The 24,564-nt window shown below is 42.3% G+C and overlaps 1 protein-coding gene across 11 annotated transcripts in view; it reads left to right on the top strand.

Annotated features, from left to right (window-relative positions):
- The first annotated feature begins 1,647 nt into the window (after positions 1-1,647).
- ZC3H13 (zinc finger CCCH-type containing 13) overlaps positions 1,648-24,564 on the top strand; it is a 57,228-nt gene continuing 34,311 nt past the window's right edge. For 2 of the 11 annotated variants that reach the window (XM_065581227.1, XM_065581224.1), the window contains exons 1-4: positions 1,676-1,946; positions 10,381-10,506; positions 10,940-11,049; positions 17,610-17,721. In XM_065581227.1, coding sequence (XP_065437299.1) covers positions 10,390-10,506; positions 10,940-11,049; positions 17,610-17,721 — 339 coding nt within the window. In that variant the 5' untranslated portion in view covers positions 1,676-1,946; positions 10,381-10,389. Of the gene's footprint in view, positions 1,947-10,380; positions 10,507-10,939; positions 11,050-17,609; positions 17,722-24,564 lie in introns of all 11 variants that reach the window. The other 9 variants (XM_042842704.2, XM_024104405.3, XM_065581223.1 and 6 more) reach the window with 6 other exon arrangements.

Here is a 24,564-nt window from a genome sequence, read left to right as displayed (position 1 = left end):
GCAGTCACCGTTGAGGTGCCTCGCCATGGAAGTGGGAACAACACTATATAACTGAGCTAACCTCTCACTATTATGCAACACAGCTCAAATGTCCAATATCCCCAATCAGTCCAGCATCTGAATAGACTGAAGAGATATGCCTACGGAAAGTCCAGTTGAAAAGGGGAACTGGCAGTGTGCAGTTAGACATACTGACTGGACACCAAAAGTCTGCTTACCGCGGGGTGGGGGAGGTACCGTGTGATTAACCCTCGTCAGTCCCTGCTTAGCCAGGGCTGCCTCATACCTACAGGCAGGCACCTTGTCAGGCTGCAGCAGCTCCCGCCCCAGCTTCAGCACAAAGGGTGCCCAGCTGGTGGGGGAGAGAGGTGGAGATGATCCAGTGAGCGATAGGGAGAAGGGAGACAAAGGAGTGAGTGATGAGGGCGAGACTTTAGGGAGAAGAGACAGAGGAGGGGCAAAGCCTGGGGGAACAGGTGGCAAAGGGGACAGAACCTCAAGGGAAAAAGCGGAGCAGGGGTGGAGCCTTGGGTGGAAGAGGCGGGTCAGGGTGAGGCCTTGGAGGTCCTGATACTAGCAACTATAGGTTACCATATTTAAAAAATAAAAAAAGAGGACACTCCATGGGGCCCTGGTCCCGCCCCTTTCCCACCCCGGCCTCGCCCCAACTCCGCCCCTTCCCCAAAGTCCCCGCCCTAACTCCGCTCCCTCCCCTGAGCGCCCCGCATTCCTAGGGTTACCATACGTCCTCTTTTTCCCGGACATGTCCGGCTTTTCGGCAGTCAAACCCCAGTCCGGGGGGAATTGCCAAAAAGCCGAACATGTCCGGGAAAATGGCGGCTTTGCTCCTCCCCGACTCTTCAGCTCTGTTTAAGAGCCGGGCTGCCCGAGCGCTACTGGCTTCGGGTAGCCCCCGTGCCTCCAGACCCTGTGCCCCCAGCCGGGCACTTCCCCTCCCGGGCTCCGGCGGCGCAGGGTCCGGAGGCATGGGGGCTGCCCGAAGCCGGTAGCGCTCGGGCAGCCTGGCTCTTAAACAGAGCAGAAGATTCGAGGAGGAGCAGAGCCGCCGCGGCTGGAGGCTCTGCTCCTCTTTGGCTCTGTTTAAGAGCCGGGCTGCCCGAGCGCTACCGGCTTCGGGCAGCCCCCATGCCTCCGGACCCTGCGCCCGCAGAGCCCGGGAGGGGAAGTGCCCGGCTGACGGCTCAGGGTCCGGAGGCATGGGGGCTGCCCAAAGCCGGTAGCTCTCGGGCAGCTCGGCTTTAAACAGAGCAGAAGAGTCAAGGTAGGGAGCACAGCAGCCGTGGGAAGGGAAGTGCCCGGCCGGCGGTATTTTTCCCAGACATGTTTGGCTTTTTGGCAATTCCCCCGGGACGGGGGTTTGATTACCAAAAATCTGGACATGGCCGGGAAAAACCAGACCTATGGTAACTCTAAGCAAGTAGAGAGATGGCAACGCTACTTCTCTTCTCCTGACCAGGCCCCTCCCCTCCGTCATTTCAGGCCCCTCCCCCTTCTTTTTCCCTGACTAGGCTCCTCCCCCTTCTCCTCCCCTGACCAGGCCCCTCCCCCTTCTTTTTCCCTGACTAGGCCCCACCCTCACCCATTTCAGGCCCGACGTCTCGTTGCCCTGCGCGGCCGGAAGTTGCGTTGCTACGCGCGGTCATGGCGGCAAGGCGGTTTCCGGTGAGCCAAGGCTCCTCCTCCCGACGGCGGCAGCGGCGGCGGCGCTGGGGCCGGCCGGTTGGTTGCGCTGCTTTCCCGGCAGCCCCTGTGCTTGGGCAGCGCCGTTCGGTTGCCGGAGCGGGCCGCGCTCCTTGTCTTCCTCCCCGTGTGGCTCCGCGCTCAGGTCCGGGAGGACGGACTCCCCCCTCGCCCCCTCCCACCCTCTCCGCCCCGGGCGGCGGCGGAGGAGGCGGCGGGGACCGGCCAGGCAGCGGAAGGAGCAGGTGAGTGTGGCGCCCCGGCGGGGAAACCGGGCCTGGGCGGCCGGGGGAGGGGCGGAGCGGGGAACAGGCCCTTCTCCCACCGCCGCGAGGAGCAGGCCGGGGGGGCCCCGCATCCCCGTGCGGGGGCGGGGGGGCTCGGTGCTGGCAGAGCCTCCCCACCCGCGCTGCCATCCTGCGCCCCGCGGCCCGGGCAGAGCGGCTGCAGAGGCCGGGGGTCACGGTGGGGCCGGCGGAGGAAGCGCTGGGCTGAGGGGCTGTGACTTGTGAGGGCAGCGCGGCCGAAGGGCGATGGTAGGTGACTCCCGGCGGGGAGGGAGTGGGAGAGTAGCTGGTCGGGGGTGCGGGTTGTACCAGACGATGGGGGAGGGGGGATCGTGATGTAGGCGGGAGCGGATCGGCCCTAGGCTGTGGGGGTGTCTCTGCCCTGGCGCTGAGATGGGTATGGGGTGTGTGTGGGGCGGGGAGGAGTTGATTTGTGAGGAGAAGCAGGGGGAGAGCTGTGGGTCAGGGCACCGATCAGCCAGCGAGTCTGCTACACTTGAACTGCCAGCTACACCTGCCATCCTACCATGATTACCATCTTCTGTGGTTGATGCTTTACAGACGGGATCCCTGTTGTGGGCTTCTCATTGCCTCCCACACGCGTGATCTCTGTCCTTTGTGGGCATCAGGGTACTGGAGTCCCCGTCACGTCTGCTGATAGTAGTGAAATGTAATCAGCCTTTTTAGCTGAATTTGGGACTTGTCCGCCCTTGTAGCATAAATCCTGAACCTTGGTGCTTTTGCCTTTTCTTTAAAGACTCCTGTCATTGATGCCCATGCAGAACTTGTAGTTTAGGCCAGTGATTTTCAAACTTTTTTCCCTGTGACCCAATTGAAGAAAATTGTTGAAGCCCGTGACCAAACATAATTATATCTTTTCACTAGAGTTTTCATAAAACCATAATATTGCAATACATTCCAGCTTAACACACTTTACATAACTAACACTAGAACATTAGTCTTAGTAAGCTTATGGTAAGGAGTGTGGGAGGTGGCCCAGGGTAGGGCAGAGGATGGTGTGTGGGGATGAGGGTTGTGGGGTGGGGCTGGGGATGAGAGGTTCAGGATGCAGTAGGGGGCTTAAGGCTGGGGCAGAGGGTTGGGATGCGGGGGGGGGGGTGAGGGCTCTGGGGTGGGGCCAGGGATGAGGAGCTCGGGGTGCAGGCAGGCTGCCCCAGGACTGGGGCCATAGGACTCCCCCCAGCCCTCTCCCCACCGGCAGCAGCTAGCTCTGGGCAAGGAGCCTCTCTCTCTCTCCCTGCTGGCAGGCAGAACGAAGCTCTGGGGGAAGGGGCTCCTGTTTCCCCTTGCTGGCAGGCAGCATGGAGTTCCGGGGGAAGGGTCCCCCTCTCCCCAAGGGCAGCAGTGAGCTCCGGGGCTGGGAGAAAGGCCTGCAGCAGCCCTGCAAGCCCCAACTTGCGCCTCTCCCCAGTTCCTGCCCACCTCCTACCTCTCTTCTCTCCAGGTTCCTGCTGCATGGCAACGATCTTTATAATTTTAATCAGCAAGGCGACGCAGTGCCTGACATTCCGCGACCCAGTACTGGATCGTGACCCATACTTTGAAAACACTGGTGTACGCTGATGACACAGATCCTCAAAGGCATTTAGGTGCCTGATCCCCATTGAAATCAACAGGAGTCGGGTGCTTACATATCTTTGAGGATCTGAACCTGTGTGACTAGTATTATAGATTCTTCATTTTGTCCCCAGCATCACACCTAGGGATCTCTACTGGATCCTCACTAGACCTAGACAATTGCTTTTTTAGATTGGACTGCTTCAGGACCTTTTGAAGTCTAGTTTCTACTGTACAGTAGATTGTGTGCTACTGAATGGAACGTGATGGGAACTGGCTGGTTGCATTTAAAGACAAAGGGCTTGTCTTCACTACAGGGCTAAGTCGACCTAAGATGTTATGCTAGTAGCTGGAGTTGATGTAGCTTAGGTCAATTTACCATGGTGTCTTCACTGTGCTGCCTCGACGGGAGAGACTCTGGTCAATCTACCTTAATCTTCTTGGGGAGCTGGAATAACGGGGTTGACCGTTGATTTAGTGGGTTTTCACTAAATCGATCCCAGCAGCGTCAGTCTCCCCATAGTGAAGACCAGGCCTTAGTCTGGTAAAAGTTGTTTTGGGAAGTGGCTCCCTACCTTTTCAGAGAAAATGTGAAATACCATGCATATAAGACAGCATCCGTACTTCTTTTTTGTTTACCTTTTTCTGTAATCTTAGGGACTGAATTGTTGCATTTTACCAAAAGCTGGCTAACCCCAATTCACAAATGTAAACATATTGCTGTCAGTTACTTACCATTACTGGTTTATACATTTAAGATGATAAAGGAATGCTTTGTGTTAAATAAAAGGTGTAGTTAACTTAAATAAGAAGACATGTTCATAGCAGAGGGTTGTAAAATGCCAGACACAAGTTTTCATTTGCAACTTGAAGACTGGTAATTTGGTTTTACTTTTATGTAGACATTACAGTTTTTGTATGTTATGCATCTGAAAATTGGCCATCTGAATATTAATATACAACATTTAACCTTTTTTTAGCACTATGTGTGGCAAAATGTGTCATTTATCTCTTAATGACATTAGTTTGTTATATTCCAGAATATTGTAGCATAATCAGTGTACAGTTAATTTTTTTTAATATTTTCAATTTTAAAAAAGACATATTTTCTAATGGGACATTATTTATAGCAGCGGTTCTCAAACTGTGGGTTGGGATCCCAAAGTGGGTCACAACCCCATTTTCATGAGGTTGCCAGATCTGGCTTAGACTTGCTGGGGGCCAGGGCCAAAGCCCAAGCCCAAGCGCTTCAGCCCTGGGTGGTGGGTCTAAGGTTACAGGCCCCCTACCTGGGGCTGAATCCTTTGCACTTCGGCTTTGCAGTGGGGCTTTGGCTTTGCCCCCCGTCCTGCCCTCTGAGTGGTGGGGCTTGGGTGGTCTCAGGCTTCGGTCCCCCCTCCTGCGGTGTAGTCTCCTTCAAGAGTGTAATAAAAAACAATGATTTAAAAAATAGATTTTTATTGAAATTTAATTTTTTATTTAAATGCCATCTTATTATTTTTTTAAAAAAATATTTAAATTAAATGTGAAATTGTCAATTTTTATTAAGGCCTACATTTATTATAATCTATTAAAATAAATTTAATATTAAGCAGTACATGTTTACTATAGAAGAAAGTCAAACCACTGAACTGGTGGAAATCACTGACTAAGCACCGAGAACCAGAGTTTGTTGAAGTACTAGACCAGCTTTTGACAGCAGTCATCTCTTCTGTAGGTGTAGAGAGAATGTTTTCTTCATTTTAGTTTATTCATCTAGTTCAGTTCAATGACTATCTTGTACGACATGGTGACCAGAAACAATCAGTTCAGTTCACTAACTACAGATAATACTTGCTTTGTTTAATAAATCAGTTCTAAATGCAAAACATGTTTTGATAAACTTTTTTCTTACATACTCAGTACCTGTAAGGTAATTTATTAAACTAATTTAAAAAAAAATCAAAATGCTCTTTCTGCATTTAATTGAATTTGTTTTCATCCAAATAGTTTGACACAATTCATATTTTTTAAAAAAAAAATCATCTAATAAACAAGAAATGCATCCATTTTCTAACATCATAAAAAGGTAAAAAATAAGATTCCAAATAAACGGAAGTTAAACTATATACAGTAAAAGCTATGTTATCCGGCACTTTGCCAGCTGGAAAGCTCTAGAAACTGGCATTTCGGGAGGGGGTGTGGGGCTGTATCTCTGGGAGGGAGTTTGGGTGCAGGAGGGTCTTGGGGCAGGGGGTTGGGGCGTGAGGGGAATTTTGGGGTGCGGATCTGGGCGGTGTTCACCTTGGGCCCCTCCCTGCAAGTGGTGACATGTCCCTGCTGCCGCTGCCCCCACAATCTGTTTTACCTGGGAGCAAGCTCCGCAGCTTCCATTGGCCGGGCACTGCGGCCAAGGGGAGCTGCGGGGGCGGCACCTGCAGGCAGAGGCAGCGTGCAGACCCGCCTGGCCACCCCTCAACCTAGAGCAACAGGGACATGTCGCTGCTTGCGGGGAGCTGCCTTAGGTGAGCACCGGCTGAATCTGGCGCCCCGTCCCGTGCCCCAACCTCTTATCCTGAGCCCCCTCCTGCATCCAAACTCCCTCTCTTAGTTAACCGGAATTTTTGACTTACCAGCACTCCCCATGCCTTTAACATGCTGGATAACAAAACTTTTACTGTAACAGCTTAAATAAGTATTTATAGATAAAGTGTATCCTTCTGGAAGCACCAAATTTTGTGTAAAGGCTGTATTTACTTGGAGATCAACATATTTTAATGGTTACCAGCTAATGAGACTCAACCTTTCTTTAGGAAAATAATTAAAAAGTACAAATGCAAAACAACATTAAAATCGATGATTTAAGTTACGGTTTCTTGCTTTTTGATTTAAATCACTTTGATTTAAATCATTCCACCTGTTACACATTATCATTAACAGAAGTATCAAGGAAAATATTACCCCAACATCATTATTTGTATTTTTGTGGGGCCTGGGAGCCACAGTCATGGATCAGGACCCCCCAAAAAAACAGAACAAAAAGACAGTCCTTGCTTCAGAGAGCTTACGCTCCACCTATAAGAAAGAGATAACAAATGGATACAGATGCATTATTGGGGGAGTACATGTTAATTCATTTGCAATATAGTAATACAATGAATTCTGTTCACTAAATGTTATGTCATGCATTTGAAAAAGCTTCATTAATAATAAGCCACCTTTTGTACTGCAGAGTGGTATAGAAATATCTACAAGAGAATAAGGTATAATAGTGTTGATAGTGTATTCTTATTTTTTTATAGTGCCGCCTTTGGATATTATATACATGTAAGGGGGGAAAAAAGCAGTTTAAATAATACAATGAACCCTGTAAATTGATTAAGTATTATAAAATTGATTTCCCTGTCCCATTTTCATTATTTTTTTTCTGTGATATTCACTAATAGTGGTGAGATGTCATGGAAGTTGCAAACTTCTAAATATTCCTAAATGTATTTAGTTTCTAAGTTATGTCACTGAAATAAATAATTAACAATTATTCCTTCTAATTACATTAATTTAAAAAAGATATTTCCCAATTTTGTGCATTTAATGTATTTATTGACCGAGTTGGTAATTGTTGAGTGCTTATGGCTCTATCCTCACTGAGGCTCAATTAACATTTGCTGAACAAGTTAAAAGTTGAAAGAGGAGGCACAGAAGCAGACCAAATGGGATTAGGAGTCTGAACTGCATTGGTGATCATTGTAGGACTGATTTTTTTGGACTGTGGTCAAGCAAGTATAAGAGCACTTCTTAGAGAACCTAGGAAGAATTAAAGTAATTTGCTGAATTTTATGGGGACATTACATTTCAGTTGCTCTTGGCTATCTGTTAAATTGTTGGCCGAGAGAGTCAGAAATAAAACTTCCCCCTTAAAATTTTGGAATCCTGCTCTCCCTCTGCCTACACAAGAGTGCATATGGAGGGAGGCAAAGGGAATGTTCCTACTCTTGCCACAACATAGTCAAAAAACAATTTCCCTCACTACTTGCATGTAAAATATCAACTGTATTTTATGCTTTTAATTTCCGTGGTTGCTGAAGAATAAAAAAATAGTGATTGTGCATTCAAATAAATGCATTCTGCTTAATTTCATAAATGTGTGTTCCAGTGTATTTAGTTCTCAGATATACTTGTCTCTGTCTAGATAACCATGCCTGTGCCCTGATCCTGCAACTGGCTCCAAATGCATGGATCCCCATGGAAGTCAGTGGGCCTTTACTGTAGGTCAAGGATCTGACCATTCAGATCTGTTTACAGAGGATTGAGACTCTTATGTGCACTTTGATGGTCCTTGAAAGCAACATGCTGTGCGCTCATAGCATGCTGTTTTCGCTTGGAATGTTTTGTCTCACCAATTTTTTTTTCAGTTAGCAAAGTACATGATTTTCATTGACAGCTGGATACGTGCCAAAATTTAAAAATGGAATCAATCTTGCGTTATCTGAACACATGCATACAAAACTCCATTAAAATAAAAAAAAAACTTGAAGTGTGAAAACACTTTTTCCATGTTCAGAAAACTCAAATGGCTGAATGGAATTTAACTAAAAATTCTTTTTGGTTCAAAAGAGTATGAAGAAATTACAATCCAAAGTGTAATTTTTTTGTGAAGGTTACTCATAAGTACACTATTCTTATCACAATACTATAAAAGATCTATCCTTTTAAAATTGACAGTCGTCTTAACTTTTCTGTGGTAGTGAATTCCAAAAGTCTACTAGTTGTTGAGTGAAGAGTAAATTAAAAATAACCAGTTCTGTTTGTTGCCTTTGTTTTTTTTGAAAATAAAGGGGCATTCTTGTTATAAGGCAAGATGAATGGGAACTCCTTATCAGTGTGTTCCTATTCCATATATCATTATATATTTTACTCACCTTTCATATGTTCACCCTCTCCCCTTCCCATGCCGTCTTTAGTACAGTTCTAAACTTTTCTGTTTCAGATGTCTCTTTTAAGCCTGTGAAAGTGAATGCAGTATTTGATGTGTGGTCTTACTGTTAATATATACAATGCCTTTTTAATATATTCTGTATTCTCTTCCACCCCAATCCAAGGATCTAATTGCATGGTACCTTAAATTAGAGTGAACGAAACCTGGATAAACTGTAGGGAACAACCTTGAACTGGAAGGGAGCTGGGCTAGTCTAGACTTGATGTTTTACTCTCTAACTTTGACAGTTTATCTTTAGACTTTTTAACCATTGCTGCACATTGAGCTATCCACAATGACTCCTAATTATTTTCTCAGAAGACTGAGCTAATTTGAACTCATCGTCTATATACAAATTGAAATAATTTCTCCCGTTGTGCATTACATTGCATTTATTTACATTTCATTTGCTGTTATATTGCTCAGTCTTCTAGCTTCAATAGAACTTTCTGGAGTTCCTCAATATTCTCCACAGTTTTTACTAACCTAAATAACTTCTTGTTACTGGCAAGATTTACTATTTTGCTGTCTTACTTCACCCTTCAGATCATTAATAAATGTTAACCATTGTTTCTAATCTCTGGTACATCCTACAATTAACTTCTCTCACAGCATGTAGCAACGTTGCACATATAATAAAAACGTGGTAATGTGAACATTGATTATCTGAAAGAATCTTATGTCCCAAACAAAGATTTGAATAAATAGTCAGGGGACTGGGAAAGCCTCTTGCAGAGCCCTAAGTATCTCCTGCAGTTTATAGAAGAGTTAAAGAGCTTAAGGACTTCAGTGTATAGTTTTCTACAGAGAGAACATTGTGCTGAAGTTAAAGCTCAGGGAAAGAGCCAACATTCAGATAACGAAGTCTCAGTGTAGTGAAGAAATCAAGACATTGTCAAAGGTGCCAGATCTAAAATGTAGGTTACATCAGTGGCATTTTTTCCTTATGTAATGCATTTTTCTTAACTGGTTGTGGATTGTTTTTGCACAAACTGGCTTGCCCAAGCTGATTTTTTCTGTATAAATTGATGTCGTTTAAACAAATGGAGAATCATTTCTCAGTTCTCCTTTCTTTGTAGCCTGTTTCTCCTGCCTCATATCCTCCTCTCCCCTTATAGCTTCTCTCCTTGCTCCCAGGTAAGACAGATTATGGCTAGGAAGATTTGTCAAGCATAAGGTGTATTTGTTTGCAAAATGTATTCAGTTCTTTTAGTGATCAGAAGGATTTCAGAAGTACATCAGCATTCTTTCTTTAAAGCACAGCAGTTGCAAACAGCCATACAATTACTAGCCATGCTTATTGTGCATGCTGGTTTAAGTAGGGGAGGGGAGAGGAGGGGATGGCTGCCAATAAGCTCTCATAAACAGTGAGGGGAGCAATGGGAGTTCCTTAGAAAAGTACGTTGCCAAACTCTGAGCCCTCTTTACCAGTCAAACCCCATCTCTGGAAAGAGTGGTTAAATACCATTCAAAGTGCTCTTTACACTTGAAATCACTGAGGTAATGGCCAAACACATGTGCCCAAAGAAAGCAGCTGTTCTGTATGTTTGCTGCCTGAATGAGCAGAACAGCATCTGATGTTCTCCCAAAGGGGGATGTTGGGGAATCCAAAGCAGGTCCATAAAATAAAATTAAAAACTTTCATTGTTGATGTTCAGTTGACTAGTTTATACCAATTTTATTAGTACTCAAAGGCATCTTTTTAGTCAGGTACATTCCATTTATTTATGATTCTCCTATTCCTTTATTCGTCACCTGTCCTGTAATTTATAGCATAATATATTCTTTTTACTTGTGAATTCAGTGACAATAGCTCCAAACTAAAGGATTTTACAGTTTTGCTTTTTTTTTTGGTTGAAGTAGTACAAAATGTCAAAAATTAGAAGGAAGGTCACAGTGGAAAATACCAAGACCATATCCGATAGCACATCCCGAAGACCCAGTGTGTTTGAAAGGCTTGGACCCAGCACTGGAAGTACTGCAGAGGTGAGTTGTAAAAGTGTTCTTCTCTTCCTTCCCACCCCAGCGTCTTCTCTTCCAGGACATAAGTAGTGGGTAGAGTTGTTCATGAGTACTGACTGAATATTCAGTCATTAGTGATGTTAGTAAAGGTAAAGAGAACACATTCACACATAGATGTTCAAGATATTAATCTTTAGATTTTCAAATTACTTGTGGTGTTCCAGCTTCTAGTGAGGAGCGGTAACAATGTACATTTACTAATATTTTTATAAACCTAAATTTTTTATCTGGCAGACTTAATGCTCATTGTTGGTTTTTAATGAAGTAAATTACTGGTGGATGGAAATCTCAGATAAATGGGAGTAAATGTGGACTCATTTGTTTGTTCTGCCACACTCACACCAATGGTATTTCCAGAAATGAGTGTGAAATTCACCTAGTAATGTCTGTCTCTTAGACACAGTGCCGTAACTGGCTGAAGACTGGCAACTGCCTCTATGGGAACACATGTAGATTCGTACATGGCCCTTCACCACGAGGTAAAGGCTATAGCAGCAGTTATAGAAGGTAAATCAAGAACTCACTTTGAATTGTTCACATGCTGTAGGAAAATAACTTTTTCAAGTATGTCTTCTGTAAAAATTTTAAATGCTGTGGTGTGCCTAATGGTATGTTTTATCAATAACCTTATTGGATTGTGAAGCTGCTGGAAACAAATAACTTGGCAAGATGCAGTGGGTTTTCCCTGGATTTTCTTGTGTGTGTAACTTTAAAAAAGAATTAATAAAGTGCTCTGGATGCAGATTAACTTCTTTTGCACAATAGTGTTTTAACCTGCCTTGAAATCGGACATGCAAGTACTTTAATAAATGGATTTTTGTGTAGTGTGTCACTGCAACTTCTGTCTGCCTCTCTATCCTCTACTAAAATGCTGTTTTGCAACTGTTTAAGGCAATACTCTCAAAATCACAGCCCATATCCCTTTGCCTTCACCAGTAACAGTATTTTTGTTGGTATGTGAGGTCGCTATTCTTTTTCTCCGGTTGTGAAGAAACATGCTAGGACAGTGGCTCTCAACCTTTCCAGACTACTGTGCCTCTTTCAGGAATCTAATTTGTCTCGCGTACCTCCCAAGTTTCACCTCATTCAAAAACTACTTAGCTTACAAAATCAGACAAAAAAATACGAAAGTGTCACAGCCCACTATTACTGAAAAATTGTTTGCTTATTTATTTTTACCATATAATTATATATAAAATAAATCAATTGGAATGTAAGTCTCGTACTTACATTTCAGTGTATAGTGTATGAGAGCAATATAAACAAGTCATCTGTATGAAATTTTAGTTTGTACTGACTTCACTAGTGCTTTTTATGTAGCCTGTTGTAAAACTAAGCAAATATCTAGATGAGTTGATGTACACCTGGTTGAGAACCACTGTGCTAGGATAGGAAAATGTGGTTTCATGACTACCTCTACAGACAAATGTCCAGCAGAGATTGAAAAAATGTGCCTATGTTGTTAAGTAAAATCAATGCACTTTATAATGTCTTATAATATACCCAGTGCTATCTTTCAGAAAGTGCACTGTGTAGTAGCATGAGTCCATGCTACCTAACCAGAACTGTATTCAGTAAGTCTGTATCATTCTTTCTGAAGGGAAAAATGATTTAATAATTTTCACTTCAGCACCTTTCATACAAAGATGTTACAAACATTAATAATGCTTCACAATGCCCCTTTGAGGTAGAAACTAGCCCCACTTTATAGATGCATAAACTGAGGCACAGAAGTTAAGTGACTTGTTGAAGGTCAAACAGGATGTCTGGCATGGATATTATGGTTCTATTCCTGGCTGTTTCCCATTTCTGTGCCTTAATCTTAAAACCATCTTAACTTTCATTGCTTATAAAACTGTAGCAACTGGGATACAAAATACAGGTTATCTTTAACCTTTTTTCTCAGTATGCAAGGGAACTTACTGTAATGTTATGTGCTGAATTCTCCAAAGAGCAAAGGAAGAGAAGTGCTTTACATGTAAATGATTCTAAACTTACCTTTATGTGCTGAATGTCACTTTCCCTTGCTACAGTATTTGGAGTATTGAGTGTATAGCCCTTCTTACTCACTTTTTTTTTTTTTAAGCTGTTTACTTTTAATGGCTAGCAGGTTTTTTTTTTGTTTTTTTGTTTTTAATTTTTTGCTTCTTATGAAGGCATGAAGTTATCACTGGTATTCAGGAATAATGGTTTACATCTTTATTTATATTAACTTTTTTCTCCTATAAGTTATATGAAAGTCAAATTGTATAGCTTGCTGCTTACTGACTGTGAACTTTGGATAAGTGAGCGACCAGAGTATTTGGAAGCTTGCTTTAACTCATCTATAGGTCTTAGCAAGGCACAAAAGAGTCTGTTCTACACTAAGGAATGTTGTCATCTTCTGTACCATTTTGTATCAGGGAACGTCTGTCAAACACTGTTCCAAGAACCCGTACAGTTATACTGTCTCCAAGTAAGTCTTGTAAATGCTTCCGTCTGCACTATTTCAGCTCAGACATTGTCAGTGCTACGGTATCTGGGAAGCCCAGATTTTATGGTTGCACTGGGTCAGCTGATCCTCTCAGCGTAGTCCCATGACTGTCTTGCAAGCAACTTTGGTAGCAGAAAACATTGCCACCTGTCCCTGCAATTCCAGGCCTGCCCAAAAGAAGCCACAGTGGTACTTAATATATCTATCCTGACCATTACACACTTCGCAGTTCAGGCCATCCTCCTACGGTAGGAAAACAAGACACTTGTTAGCTTCTTCAAACTTCAGAAATGTTAACATAAAACTTTATTTGAACTTTAACATTCCCTGTTCTCTTCCCATGGGTCTTGGTCTGTTCGTGACAAGCACAATATAAAATAGATCATCAGACAGACACATCGACACACATACTGCGTTTCTCTTGAGAAAATTAAGAATTTAATAACAACCCAATAAATTACTATATGTTCATTACTGAGGGACAAGGATGGCATCACAGTAGACAGCTGGCTGAGCCCTATCTTTGAGACATCAGAGTTACTCGACAATCCCAAAGTGAATCCTAATTCTTTACTTACCTGCTAATGGTACCTCAGTAGCCAGTTGTTTGGCACTCCTTATGTACTACCTGATGTCTGGTACACCATCTTGAGGGCTCATTTCATGAGGTGGGGCATGAGGTACAAGATGACTGGCTGGACTTGGAGAGATGTCTTTCCCCTGTATCCTGGATTGTTACAGAGGAATCCAGGCACATAGCGTCATCAGCAGGTGTAGGGAGATCTGGTTGCCTTCTGCAATATTGTTGTCATAGAATTGTTTGAAGGCACAGCTCACGCTCATCGCAAACTATGCACGCTGTACAAAACCACTTGAAACAATTGTTGTAACAAAGCACTGATGAAACCAAATACAGCATAAGGTTAACAGGTACAAATATGTGTATGATATATTGAGAGGCACAACTAATAAAGAGAGAGATGAACTGAAAACTGACACAATCTTAATTACGGTCTCGCGACCACTCAAGCATAGTATGTGCACATAGAATATACACTATATATAAATGTACATTGTGGATGTCTGTGTGTAGTTTATATATAAAATCAAACTGCTTGCATTATTGGATAGGTGCCACAATGGTGCCCAAAACAATTGGAAGGACTGTTGCGAGTGGACACATGCACTGGTTTACGCAGCTTGGTTTGTGTAGTATGAACATGTTGAACTGCTGCAGGAAGTAATGGTGCTAAAAGTGCTTAGCTGCAACATGAAACCTTGATATGGTGAAATTCTCTAGTGTAGACACAGTTAAAATATGGACCATCTGTGTATCTTATGTAAAAGTCCCTGGAGAAAATACAGGCTTACTGAAGGGTATTTTGTTAGGTATTTCTGTTCAAAATTGTTACTGGAGACAGCTGTAGAATCCTTTGTATACTATAACATGCACACTTAATTGGAATCACCTGTGGAACTAAAACCTTACATTTAGTGTTCATAATGCAGGAATTTCTGTCTTGTGTACTATATAGAAAACTTAAGACCTTTTAAAGGAGCAAACGTTATTTAAAAGAAACAACTTCCGGTGCACCAGATGAAACAGCTGCAGAAAATTTACTAAAAAATTCCAGTCAGTTCGTGGGTGGTGTTTTTTTTTTTTTCCCTGTGCCCTAAACCAAAGTACCCAAACCAGCCAATGCCTCCTAAGCAACCACCTGCTAAGGAGTAAACCTATTAACTTAGTTTCACCAAATTACTTATTTCTACTGTCTTTATGTTTTATTATTTGCAGGAGGAAAGGGTTCACCTTTATTTCACCTCCGTGAATTGCATCTCCCAAAGCAATAAAAGATGACAGCCTCACAAGGCTTTTTTCTGCTTCTAATTTCCTGATGGCCTTCCTCATCTTAAAGTAGTTTTGAATAATGCCTAAATAAATTGAGCTGTTGTTGGTTTCCAGCTTTTTCCAACTTAGAAATGTGTATTGAGAGTGGTGGGTTTGGTGGGTTTCTCCATTTATCCTGAAACTTAAGGAGAAAGCCTTATGCATTCTAGTAGCATCAGATTCTTTCTGTTGGCAGGTACATGAGTTGCATTCTCACTAGGTTCTGTTGCTTCTCTGATTTGTCCACAGAGGGTATTATGAGAACAATGCTTCAACCAGTGGTGTTGGGGCAAAATATGTCATCTTTAGATTATATATGTAATCTCTCTGCCATGTAAATGAAATTTGGTCAATTCCACAAGTCCTGCTCCTTCATGTAGCAAGTTTGGGATTTTTGATGGAACTGATTTTTAAATAAAATAGACACAAAGAACATTAAAGAAATACCCCTTTTTGTAATGCTGAAAGCTGTTTGTAGAGGGAACAAGTAGCATATTCAGCGTCTTTGAAGAAATATTGATACAGCTCAAAGGAATGTTTTTTAGAGGATTAAAACTTACTTTTAAAAATGAGCAATAATTTACTTAAAACTATAAATTTAAAATATGGTGCAAGTATGCATGCTAGGAAGGTGACTTTTAATTATATTTATGTGCAGGGTATTTTGTTGATTAGTACTGCTGGGAAAGAGCAGATTGAAAACCCCCTGTTACGGTTGAACCTTTCCTCTGACTTGAAAATGACGTGTGTGTACAATTTTGCTGCACGTTAAATATATTTAAAAGCAGGAGGAGGATAAATAGGAGTCACTGTCCTTTTTATTGGATCTCTTTAAGATTACCTTATGGCCATGTTTAACATTTTAATTATGGAAATATTGCAGAAGAGGAAATTGAAACATAAATAACAAGGCTTCAAACAAGCAATTTTTAAAAGTAGAAGCAAATTTTATTTTTTTTCTTAAATAGCTGCATGTACAGGAAATAGACCTATTCTATAATGGGGAAACAACCCAACAAAAAATATAGAAATCTATCATTCCTAATGACAACACAAATCCCTCTAGGAAAAAAACAAATGCCCTGAACAGTGGTTTTCAACCCCCTTTTCATTTGTGGAGCCCTAAAAAATTTCAAATGGAGGTGTAGACCTGTTTGAAAATTCAACCTGTGGTCCCCTACCTTAGACTGAAAACTGACTGAACAGAAATCAACTATAAATGTTGCATGTGCTTGGCATGGCATTTGATGCAGCGTGAGAAAGGATGCTAACCTATGGGCTTCTATGGTAACAATAACATTTCTGGGTTTTGACCTGTAGGTGGGATTAGTCATATAGTTTTGATTAATGAGAAAAATGGAATACCTTTTCTGGGATCTGAAACTTTATTTTCATAGTCACCTTTTGCAGACCCCTTAGACATAGTCTGTGGGCTCCGAGGGGTCTGCGGACCACCAGTTGAAAACTGCTGTCCTGAAACAAATGGAAGTTTCATTATTTCAAATATCAGACAGGCTTCCTGGAGCTAGTAGTTCATCAGTATCTTTCAGTGTGGCTATAACTAAGCTGGTAAAGATATAAAGCTAATAATGTTATAGAATTATCTGAGATGAGAATCTGCAGTAGGAATTAAGAGCCATTGCAGATACACACAGTGCAGTATTCAGCTAGGTTTATTTGGTGAGAACAATAGATGGCTTTTAACTTGAAAGGCCGTGCCTTATATCGATACAAGGTATTCCCTAAGAGGGGAAATAAGCTATACTGGCATAAGGCACCTCATTACCATAACTGCATTCGAACTAGGGGTGTTGTACTGCTATAACTATTTCAGTTTAAAAAAAAAATCATACACCTGATCAGGATAGTTATACCAGGACAAAAATTGCAAGTAGTCCTGGCCTTAGGGTGCAGGTCGTTGGAACCTGAATTCAGGTAGGCTTCCCCCTTTTTTTTTTTTTTTTTTTTTGGCAAAATGGCCAAGGCTATGGGTGAGTGGCAATTTTGAATGATGTCTGCTCAAAGGCCTCATCTATGTTCAGAGTTGCACTGGTTTAACTTTAAATCTGTTTAAACAAAGATTTAGTTAAACCAGTGCAGAGCCCTGTGTGGAGGCTCATAATTTGTTCACAGAAGATTTTGCACTTGGTTTAAATAAAGGTATGATTTTTCTTTTAAATCTAGTGCATCTTTGAATATATACAGGGCCAGAGATAACTGGAAGGGTTTAGTGGGTCATGAGTGCGATAACTAGAGCTAGACAATAGTTGAGGAAAGGCAGACATAGTCAGCCTGGCTGGGATTTTGAATACAGTTGTGAAAGTGATGCTGCATCTGAGTTACAAGGTGCACTCTGCCCTGCATATGTCAGTTTAATTGGACTAGTAATACAATATTGTGCTAAGTCATTTTGCTTCCAGTGAGAAAACAACCCGTTCCTGAAGTTCAGTCTTTCTTGACTGCTAGGAAGCTGTTACATGATCTTAATTTCCAAAAGCTGTTTAGTAACACCAAACCCATTAAGATTTCATTAGTTTTCCTCACTTTTGCTGGGTGGGGATCTGAGGCATCATGGCTGAATTACTTAAATCAAATTTTGTCAACAGATTTTTCTATAAAAATTAGTTACAAAATCAGTAAAGGAAATTGAGTGTCCTTTTCCTTAAAAGGAAGCAGCTACATCGTATCTGTTTCTGCCTTATACAGGTCACCAGAAAGGCCCACTGGGGATCTTCGGGAGAGAATGAAGAACAAGCGTCAAGACGTGGAGGCTGAGCCACAGAAACGAAATACAGAGGAATCGTCCTCTCCCGTTAGGGTAAGAATGGAGTGCATGGAATATCCAGCCTCCCTCAGTAGCAGTAGGTTAGTGTGTCCTAGAAATATGGTCATTGTGAATTGTTTAATATTAAATAATGTGTTATAAAATATTTAATTTCATATTTAGTTGCCTTACAGTATTTAATATTATCTTGCATCTGTATAGTACTTTTTGTCTTGAAAGTTACCTGAATTCTTTACAAAATCCACAAGCTGAAATGCGTATTATAAAATTTTGACATTCAGCTACCTCTGGAGTGAAACTGGCAGCTTTTTAACAATATAGCGGAACCTTTTGAAATTGTCAATAAAATGTACCAGCCCAGGCAAACACCTACTAGCTCATTTTTACTTTAAACACTGACATGTATAAAGCACCTACCCTTATTGGCATTATAACACATCATTTACTTGTTACTCACCCCCAACTCCATCTTGCTTATTAGAAAACACCCCCTTCATAAGCCCATGTAATCACTACTCCATGTTTTCATTCCCCTCCATTCTCCCATCATTCACCCTAGTTCATCAGTTTTTATCTCTGCAACAAATTCACCAATTCTTGTTCTCTGCCATCCCACCCCCTCCAATCAATTTTTTTTCTCAGCAAAGTCTATTTCACCTTCTCCACTGACATTGCTAATGAAGAGAGACAAAGTTGATAGCGCTCCTCTGCAATTGGACAACAGCTGCAACATTGATTTACTCTTTTAAGTATTTACAATTTTTTCACCACCGTAAGGGCTAAAACCTTTTTGCTTTTAAAGGAATGTTTTTAATTCTGCGAGCATTATTGGCATTGTTTCTCTTCTGGGTCTGTTGCAACTTGCTGTATGTAAGTGGAAATTTGAAAGACTGCTATGTAAAGGAATCAGCAGGAGCTGCTGTCACTAAAGTTACATAATGGTTTCCATTCTAACCTCATTTTCAGTTGCTGATAACTTGCTGAAATTTTCAGTGCTGTCAACTCTCTACACTAAGGTGATTTTATTTAAGTTTGAGAAAAAATGGTTTAGTTCTTGAGTACAAGGAGAGTGGGAAAAGTGTATTTTTCCCATGAATAAAAAAGGTATGACTTAGTTGCTGTGTGCAACCTTAACGTGCACATTTTTTTAGCACTTAACTAGGCAGCCATAATGTTCTATTCCTGCTATTCCTGTAGTGACCGAAGAGAGAGACACAAAAAACCCAAGCTAATCTTTTAAGTATATCAAAAGCAGGAATCTTGCAAGAGAAGTTGTGGGTCTGCTGAACTACCAGTGAGTAAAGGGAGCAATTAAGGAAGATAAAGACTTTGCAGAGAAGCAAAACTATTCCTTTGCATCAGTCTTCATCACAGGCGATGTTGGGGAGATAGCTGCTCCCGACGTACTTTCTTCAGGTATTAAAGATGAGGCAAAGTCACAGAATGAGTTGTCAAGAGGTGGTCCGGGAACAAATTGTTAAATGTCAATGGGTCACCAAGACAGTCAGTAAACAACCAAGAGTTCTCAAGGAAGAATGAAGTGACTTGAGTTGTTAACGAAAATATACAGTCTTCTTATAATAGCTACTATTCCAAAGGACTGGATGGTCGCACAATTGGATCTTTTTTTTTTCCTTGCTTTCCCCCTAAAGCTCTAGAGGTGAAGGTGAGAATCAAAAACAAGTAAACTTTATTTTGAAATAATTAGTTACGAAACACTTTGGACATGATATGATAGGGAAAATGAGCACAGCTCTTGTAAATTAAAATTGTGCTTCTATAGTCTACTAGAATTGAAATTTGTCCACAAAATAGTGGCTAAAGGAGAACTGATTGACATAAATTGGACTTGAGTAGTCTCTCTTGAAACAAAAGCTTTCTGAAAGAACTAAACAGTCAAGGTGTGATTAGAAACTGGCCAAGAGACAGATGACAGAAAGAAAAATGGTCAGTTTTCCACAATGGCGTGCTCCAAAGAGATTCTGGAGAAATGGTTGAACAGTAAGAAGACAGTTTGCAGAAGATAAAAAAAAATTTACGTTAGTCAAAACTAGGGACAATTATGAGGAATTTCACAGGGACCTAAAAAGGAAGCAGTTTTAGGTCAGTACAATGGCAGATGTAATTCAGTGTTAACAAATGCAAGGTAATGCACATTAAAGGGAGTAACTTAAAGCACTCATTCACATTACTGGGTTTTAAAGTAATTTCAACCACTCAGGAAAAAGACCTGGGATTATTGTGGATAGCTCAATGAAAACATCGGTTCAATGTGCAGTAGCAGTCAAAACAGCAAACAAATGTTAAGGTGTATAAGTAATGGAATAGAAAATAATTCTTAAAATATGCCATGATGTAAATTAATAGTCCACCCTCATTTGAAACACTGTTTTATTCTGGTCACCCCATCTGAAAGAAGATATAATAGAAGACGATGATGTCTGGAAGATGAACAATGAGGTGAGAATGGCACTGTTCGGAGAGGAGCCAAATAAGTGGGGACGTGATAGAGGTATATGATGATGAACGGTAAATAGAACATAAATTAGGCACTCCTGTTTACACTTTCTCATACTAGAAGAACATGGAGTATTCCAATGAAACTAAAAGACAACAAATGTAAAAATAAGGAAATGTCTTACAGTGCACGTAACTAACCTGGGGAACTCATTGCCATAAGGCACAGTCCAAGAACTTAGTATGTTTCATAAAAGGACTAGACAGTTGCATTAGACAGGAAAAAAACCTTTTTTTTAGAAGGGATATAAATCCTCATGCTTCAGCTAACCAATAACTGCTTGAAATTAGGAAGAAACTTCTCATATGGACTGGATATTCCATAATTGTCCATTCTGGGGATTCTTGCATCTTCCTTGGACATATCTATTTCCTGGCCACTTTCAGAGAGAGTATACTGGTCTATGAGGACAACTGCTCTTATCTAATATGGCTATCTTATGTTCCTAGATATTTGTATGGAATTATTTTGTATGTAAGTGTATGCAAAATGTTTTACGAATAATGGGACAAGATCCCTGTGCTTACAATCTGATTTAGACAGGTATAATACTTAGAGTAGCTCAAATGTGACTATGAGCAGACACATTCTAATTGGGGGCTTGATACTGGGAAATTTCACAAAATAACTTATTGAGTGTGTGGATGGTTTGGTTGCACATACAGTAACTCCTCACTTAAAGTCATCCCGGTTAACAATTAGGGAACATGCTCGTTTAAAGTTGTGCAATGCTCCATTTGGCAGACGTCTGCTTTGTTTACTGCTTTCAGGAAGAGCAGTCCGTTGCAACTAGCTGGTGGGGGCTTGGAACCAGGGTGGACCGGCAGCCCCCCGATCAGCTCCCCACTCCCCTAAGTTCCCTGGGCAGCAGCTGCCCAGCAGGCTAGCAGTTGCAGCTGTCCCTCGCCCCACTGCCATGTGCTGCTCCTTCCCTCTGCCTTGGAGCTGCTCCCTGAGACTCCTGCTTGCTGTGTGGGGAGGAGGGGAGGAAGAGGGGGGCTAATGTCAGGGTGCCCCCCTCTCCCCTGCTCCTGCACCCCGCTTACCCCATCTTCCATAGAGCCGGGGGGACACATGACAGGGCTCAGGATGGAGGGAGCTTGCTGGCAGCAGCTGGGTCTCAGCAAGCTGATCTAATTAACAAGGCAGTGTACTTAACGGGGAAATGCACATCTCTTTCTCACACACACACACACGCGGTGTGTGTCTCTGTCTCTGTCTGCGATGCTGTTTCCCCTCCCTCCATTCCTTCTGCCTTGTAGAGTGTGAGAGTTAATCTTTGAGGGCTCAGTTAATTGCTAGTTCATCATTTCGCAGTAAGGCATTTCCTGGGAAATATCCCACCCTCTGACTCCTCCACCTCAACCAAGCTTCACAATCATCATCACTGTGTACCAGTATTAAATTGTTTGTTTAAAACTTACTGTGTGTGTGTGTGTCTTTTGTCCGGTGAAAAAAAATTCCCTGGAACCTAACCCCCTCATTTACATTAATTCTTATGGGGAAATTGGATTTGCTTAATATCGTTTTGCTTAAAGTTGCATTTTTCAGGAACATAACTGCAGCGTTAAGGGAGGAGTTACTGTAGTGGGAGGCAGTTCCGAGAGTAGAGGCAAGATGAAGGTGAGGGGGAGAAAAGGTCTTAAAGCATGCAGTTAGGCAAGATTATTGGGAGGAATGTAAGGCGTATGTATGTTTAATCCATGTGCTTATACCCTGTCTATCACTGTGGTATCTGAATGTTTGACATGAGAACAGATACCAGCATGCAGTAACACATTTGTGACTGGAATGGAATTACTGACCATGTGAATGAGAGAGACCATTGGAGTCTAATAATGCAGCAAACAAGGGCCTCAGAACAAAAACACCTGAGTTCTAATCCCAGTTTTACCACTGATTTGCTGACCTAGGGAAAGTCATTAACTTTGTCTTCCATTATCTTCTCTAAAGTGGAGTCAGTACCTTCCTACCTCACTGGGGAGCTTTGGAGATTAATCAGTGTTTGTTCAGTGCTTTGAAGTGTAACATATGTTATGAAAACTAAATAGTATTGTGCTTGTCCAAAAGATTCTAGCTACAGTCAGTAGACGCTTAATTGTACTAAACTCCAAACCTTCTGTGGTTTAGAATCTGTGTACATGTTGCAGTTTATACTACTGTTGCATGCAATGTACTGATAGGTTATTACTACACCAGGTAAGCATAAGATGTTTTGTATAAATGAATTGCGGGATACAGGAGAACCATGAACTTTGTCTCAATTAACATTAGTAAGGTTATGAAACTTCTTGGCTTGACATCTGTTTTGCTGGTTTATGGCTGTGTCTTCTAGTCCAGTGGTTTTCAAACTTTTTTTCTGGCGACCCAGTTGAAGAAAATTGTTGATGCCCATGACCCAGTGGAGCTGGGGATGAGGGGTTTGCGGTGTAGGAGGAGTTCAAGGCTGGGGAAGAAAGTTGGGGTGTGGGGTGGGGCCAGGAATGAGGGGTTCAGGATGTGGGAGGGGGCTCTGGGCTGGGGTAGGGGGTTGGGGTCAGGGAGGGGGTCAGGGCTCTGGGCTGGGGGTGCAGGATCTGGGCTGGGACCAGGGATGAGGGCTTTGGGGTGCAGGAGGGGGTTCTGGGTTGGGGGGGCTTAGGGCTGGGGTAGGGGATTGGGGCACAGGGGATTGGGGCGCAGGCTTACCTGTGGCGGCTCCTGGTCAGTGGCACAGTGAGGGTGCTAAGGCAGACTTCCTGCCTGTCCTGGCACCGCAGACCATGCTGCGTTCTGGAAGCGGTCAGCAGCAGGTTCGGCTCCTAGGCGGATGTGTGCAAGCGGCTCCTCGCAGCTCTCACCTGCAGGCACCGCGGCCAGTGCTCAGAGTGTGGGCAGTGTGTGGAGCCCTGTGGCCCCCCACCCCCTCCTGCCTAGGAGCCGGACCTGTTGCTGGCCGCTTTTGGGGTGCAGCACGGTGTCAGAACAGGTAGGGACTAGACAGGCAGCACCGCCGATGGGACTTTTAATGGCCCGGTTGGTGGTGCTGACCAGAGCCACCGCGACCCAGTGCCTTACATTCCGTGACCCTGTAGTGGGTCGCGACCTGCAGTTTGAAAACCACTGCTCTAGTCCTTACCCAGGCAAACTTCATTGACTTTAATAGGAAATTGCCCTAGGTATGGATCAGGCCATAAGAGTCCAATTTTGAGGTGCTGCACACCTTTTTTGAGGGGCAGAGCTCCTACAACTCTGATTTAACTAGGAGCTAAGTGTACTCTGCATCTCACAGAATTGGTCCCTTAAGATCTGGTATTATTCTACGTACCAGATCCCTTTAATTTCAGCATTAGGCCCTTCATTTGTAAACATACGCCTACGGAACAGATTTTTTTTCAATAGCTACATTTTATAATGAATGATCCCATTGTGCCTCTGAAGCCAAATAGAGAGGGGGCTACTAAATTATTGTCTATGCTTATACCACGGTTCCATTAATAAAGTTGTTACAGAAGATAAATATTTTAAAGTACTGTGAAAGACACTATTCTTTCTCAGTTTTCTGAGTAAGTACTTCCTTTTTCACAATCTGCAGAAAGGCTTGACTATTTTACAGTGCACCCAAAAGTGTATTAAATCCTTCCAAATACAGGTAAGGCATAATCTTTGCCCAGAGGTGTCTCCCAAATAATGAGGAGTGTACGATCCCTTTAGGGAAGGTTGAAGAAAGGAGGATAAGGACAACATTAGTAAGGTTACGGGGTTTCTCAGCAAGTCTGGTGCATACTTCGATGGAACAAAAACAATGTTTTTTTGAGTGCAATAAAAAACTAAAATGAGTAAGTACAAGACTTACCACTGAATTTGTTTTAAGTCTCATGGAAGTAGTAGGTATCCAGGACATATTAGGGAATTAATAACTTAGATTTTTTAATTCTATCCTCTAGAAAAATACATATATTCAACAACAGGAATGTATAAATTGAGTGAAAAGAACAGGAGTACTTGTGGCACCTTAGAGACTAACAAATTTATTTGAGCATAAGCTTTTGTGGGCTACAGCTCACTTCTTCGGGCTGTGCTTACTAAGCTCTGATCTCTTTTTGGCAACTGAAAGGATGAAGTTGTTTAGCATAACTACAGGTGTATTGTATGTTTCTTAAACTAGAATAATAATAAATTAGCTTACATAACTGATTGCCTAGCTGTTTTCACTGTATTTATCAGTAATTAAAGGAGGAACTGCTTTCACAAATGTTCTTGTTCCCCATTGTATTATAGAAGGCAGATTGTCCCATCACAACTACCATTCTGTATTTTGTTATTTAGAGGAAAGACTACAAGCAAGCTGTTTTTGAGACTTAGACTTGGTTGAATTT

The sequence above is a fragment of the Chrysemys picta genome, chromosome 1 (assembly GCF_011386835.1).
Source record: "Chrysemys picta bellii isolate R12L10 chromosome 1, ASM1138683v2, whole genome shotgun sequence".
In the NCBI taxonomy this organism is placed as follows: Eukaryota; Metazoa; Chordata; order Testudines; family Emydidae; genus Chrysemys; species Chrysemys picta.
Note: the sequence above shows the minus strand (reverse complement) of the source record. Positions and strands in the feature narration are given on the sequence as shown.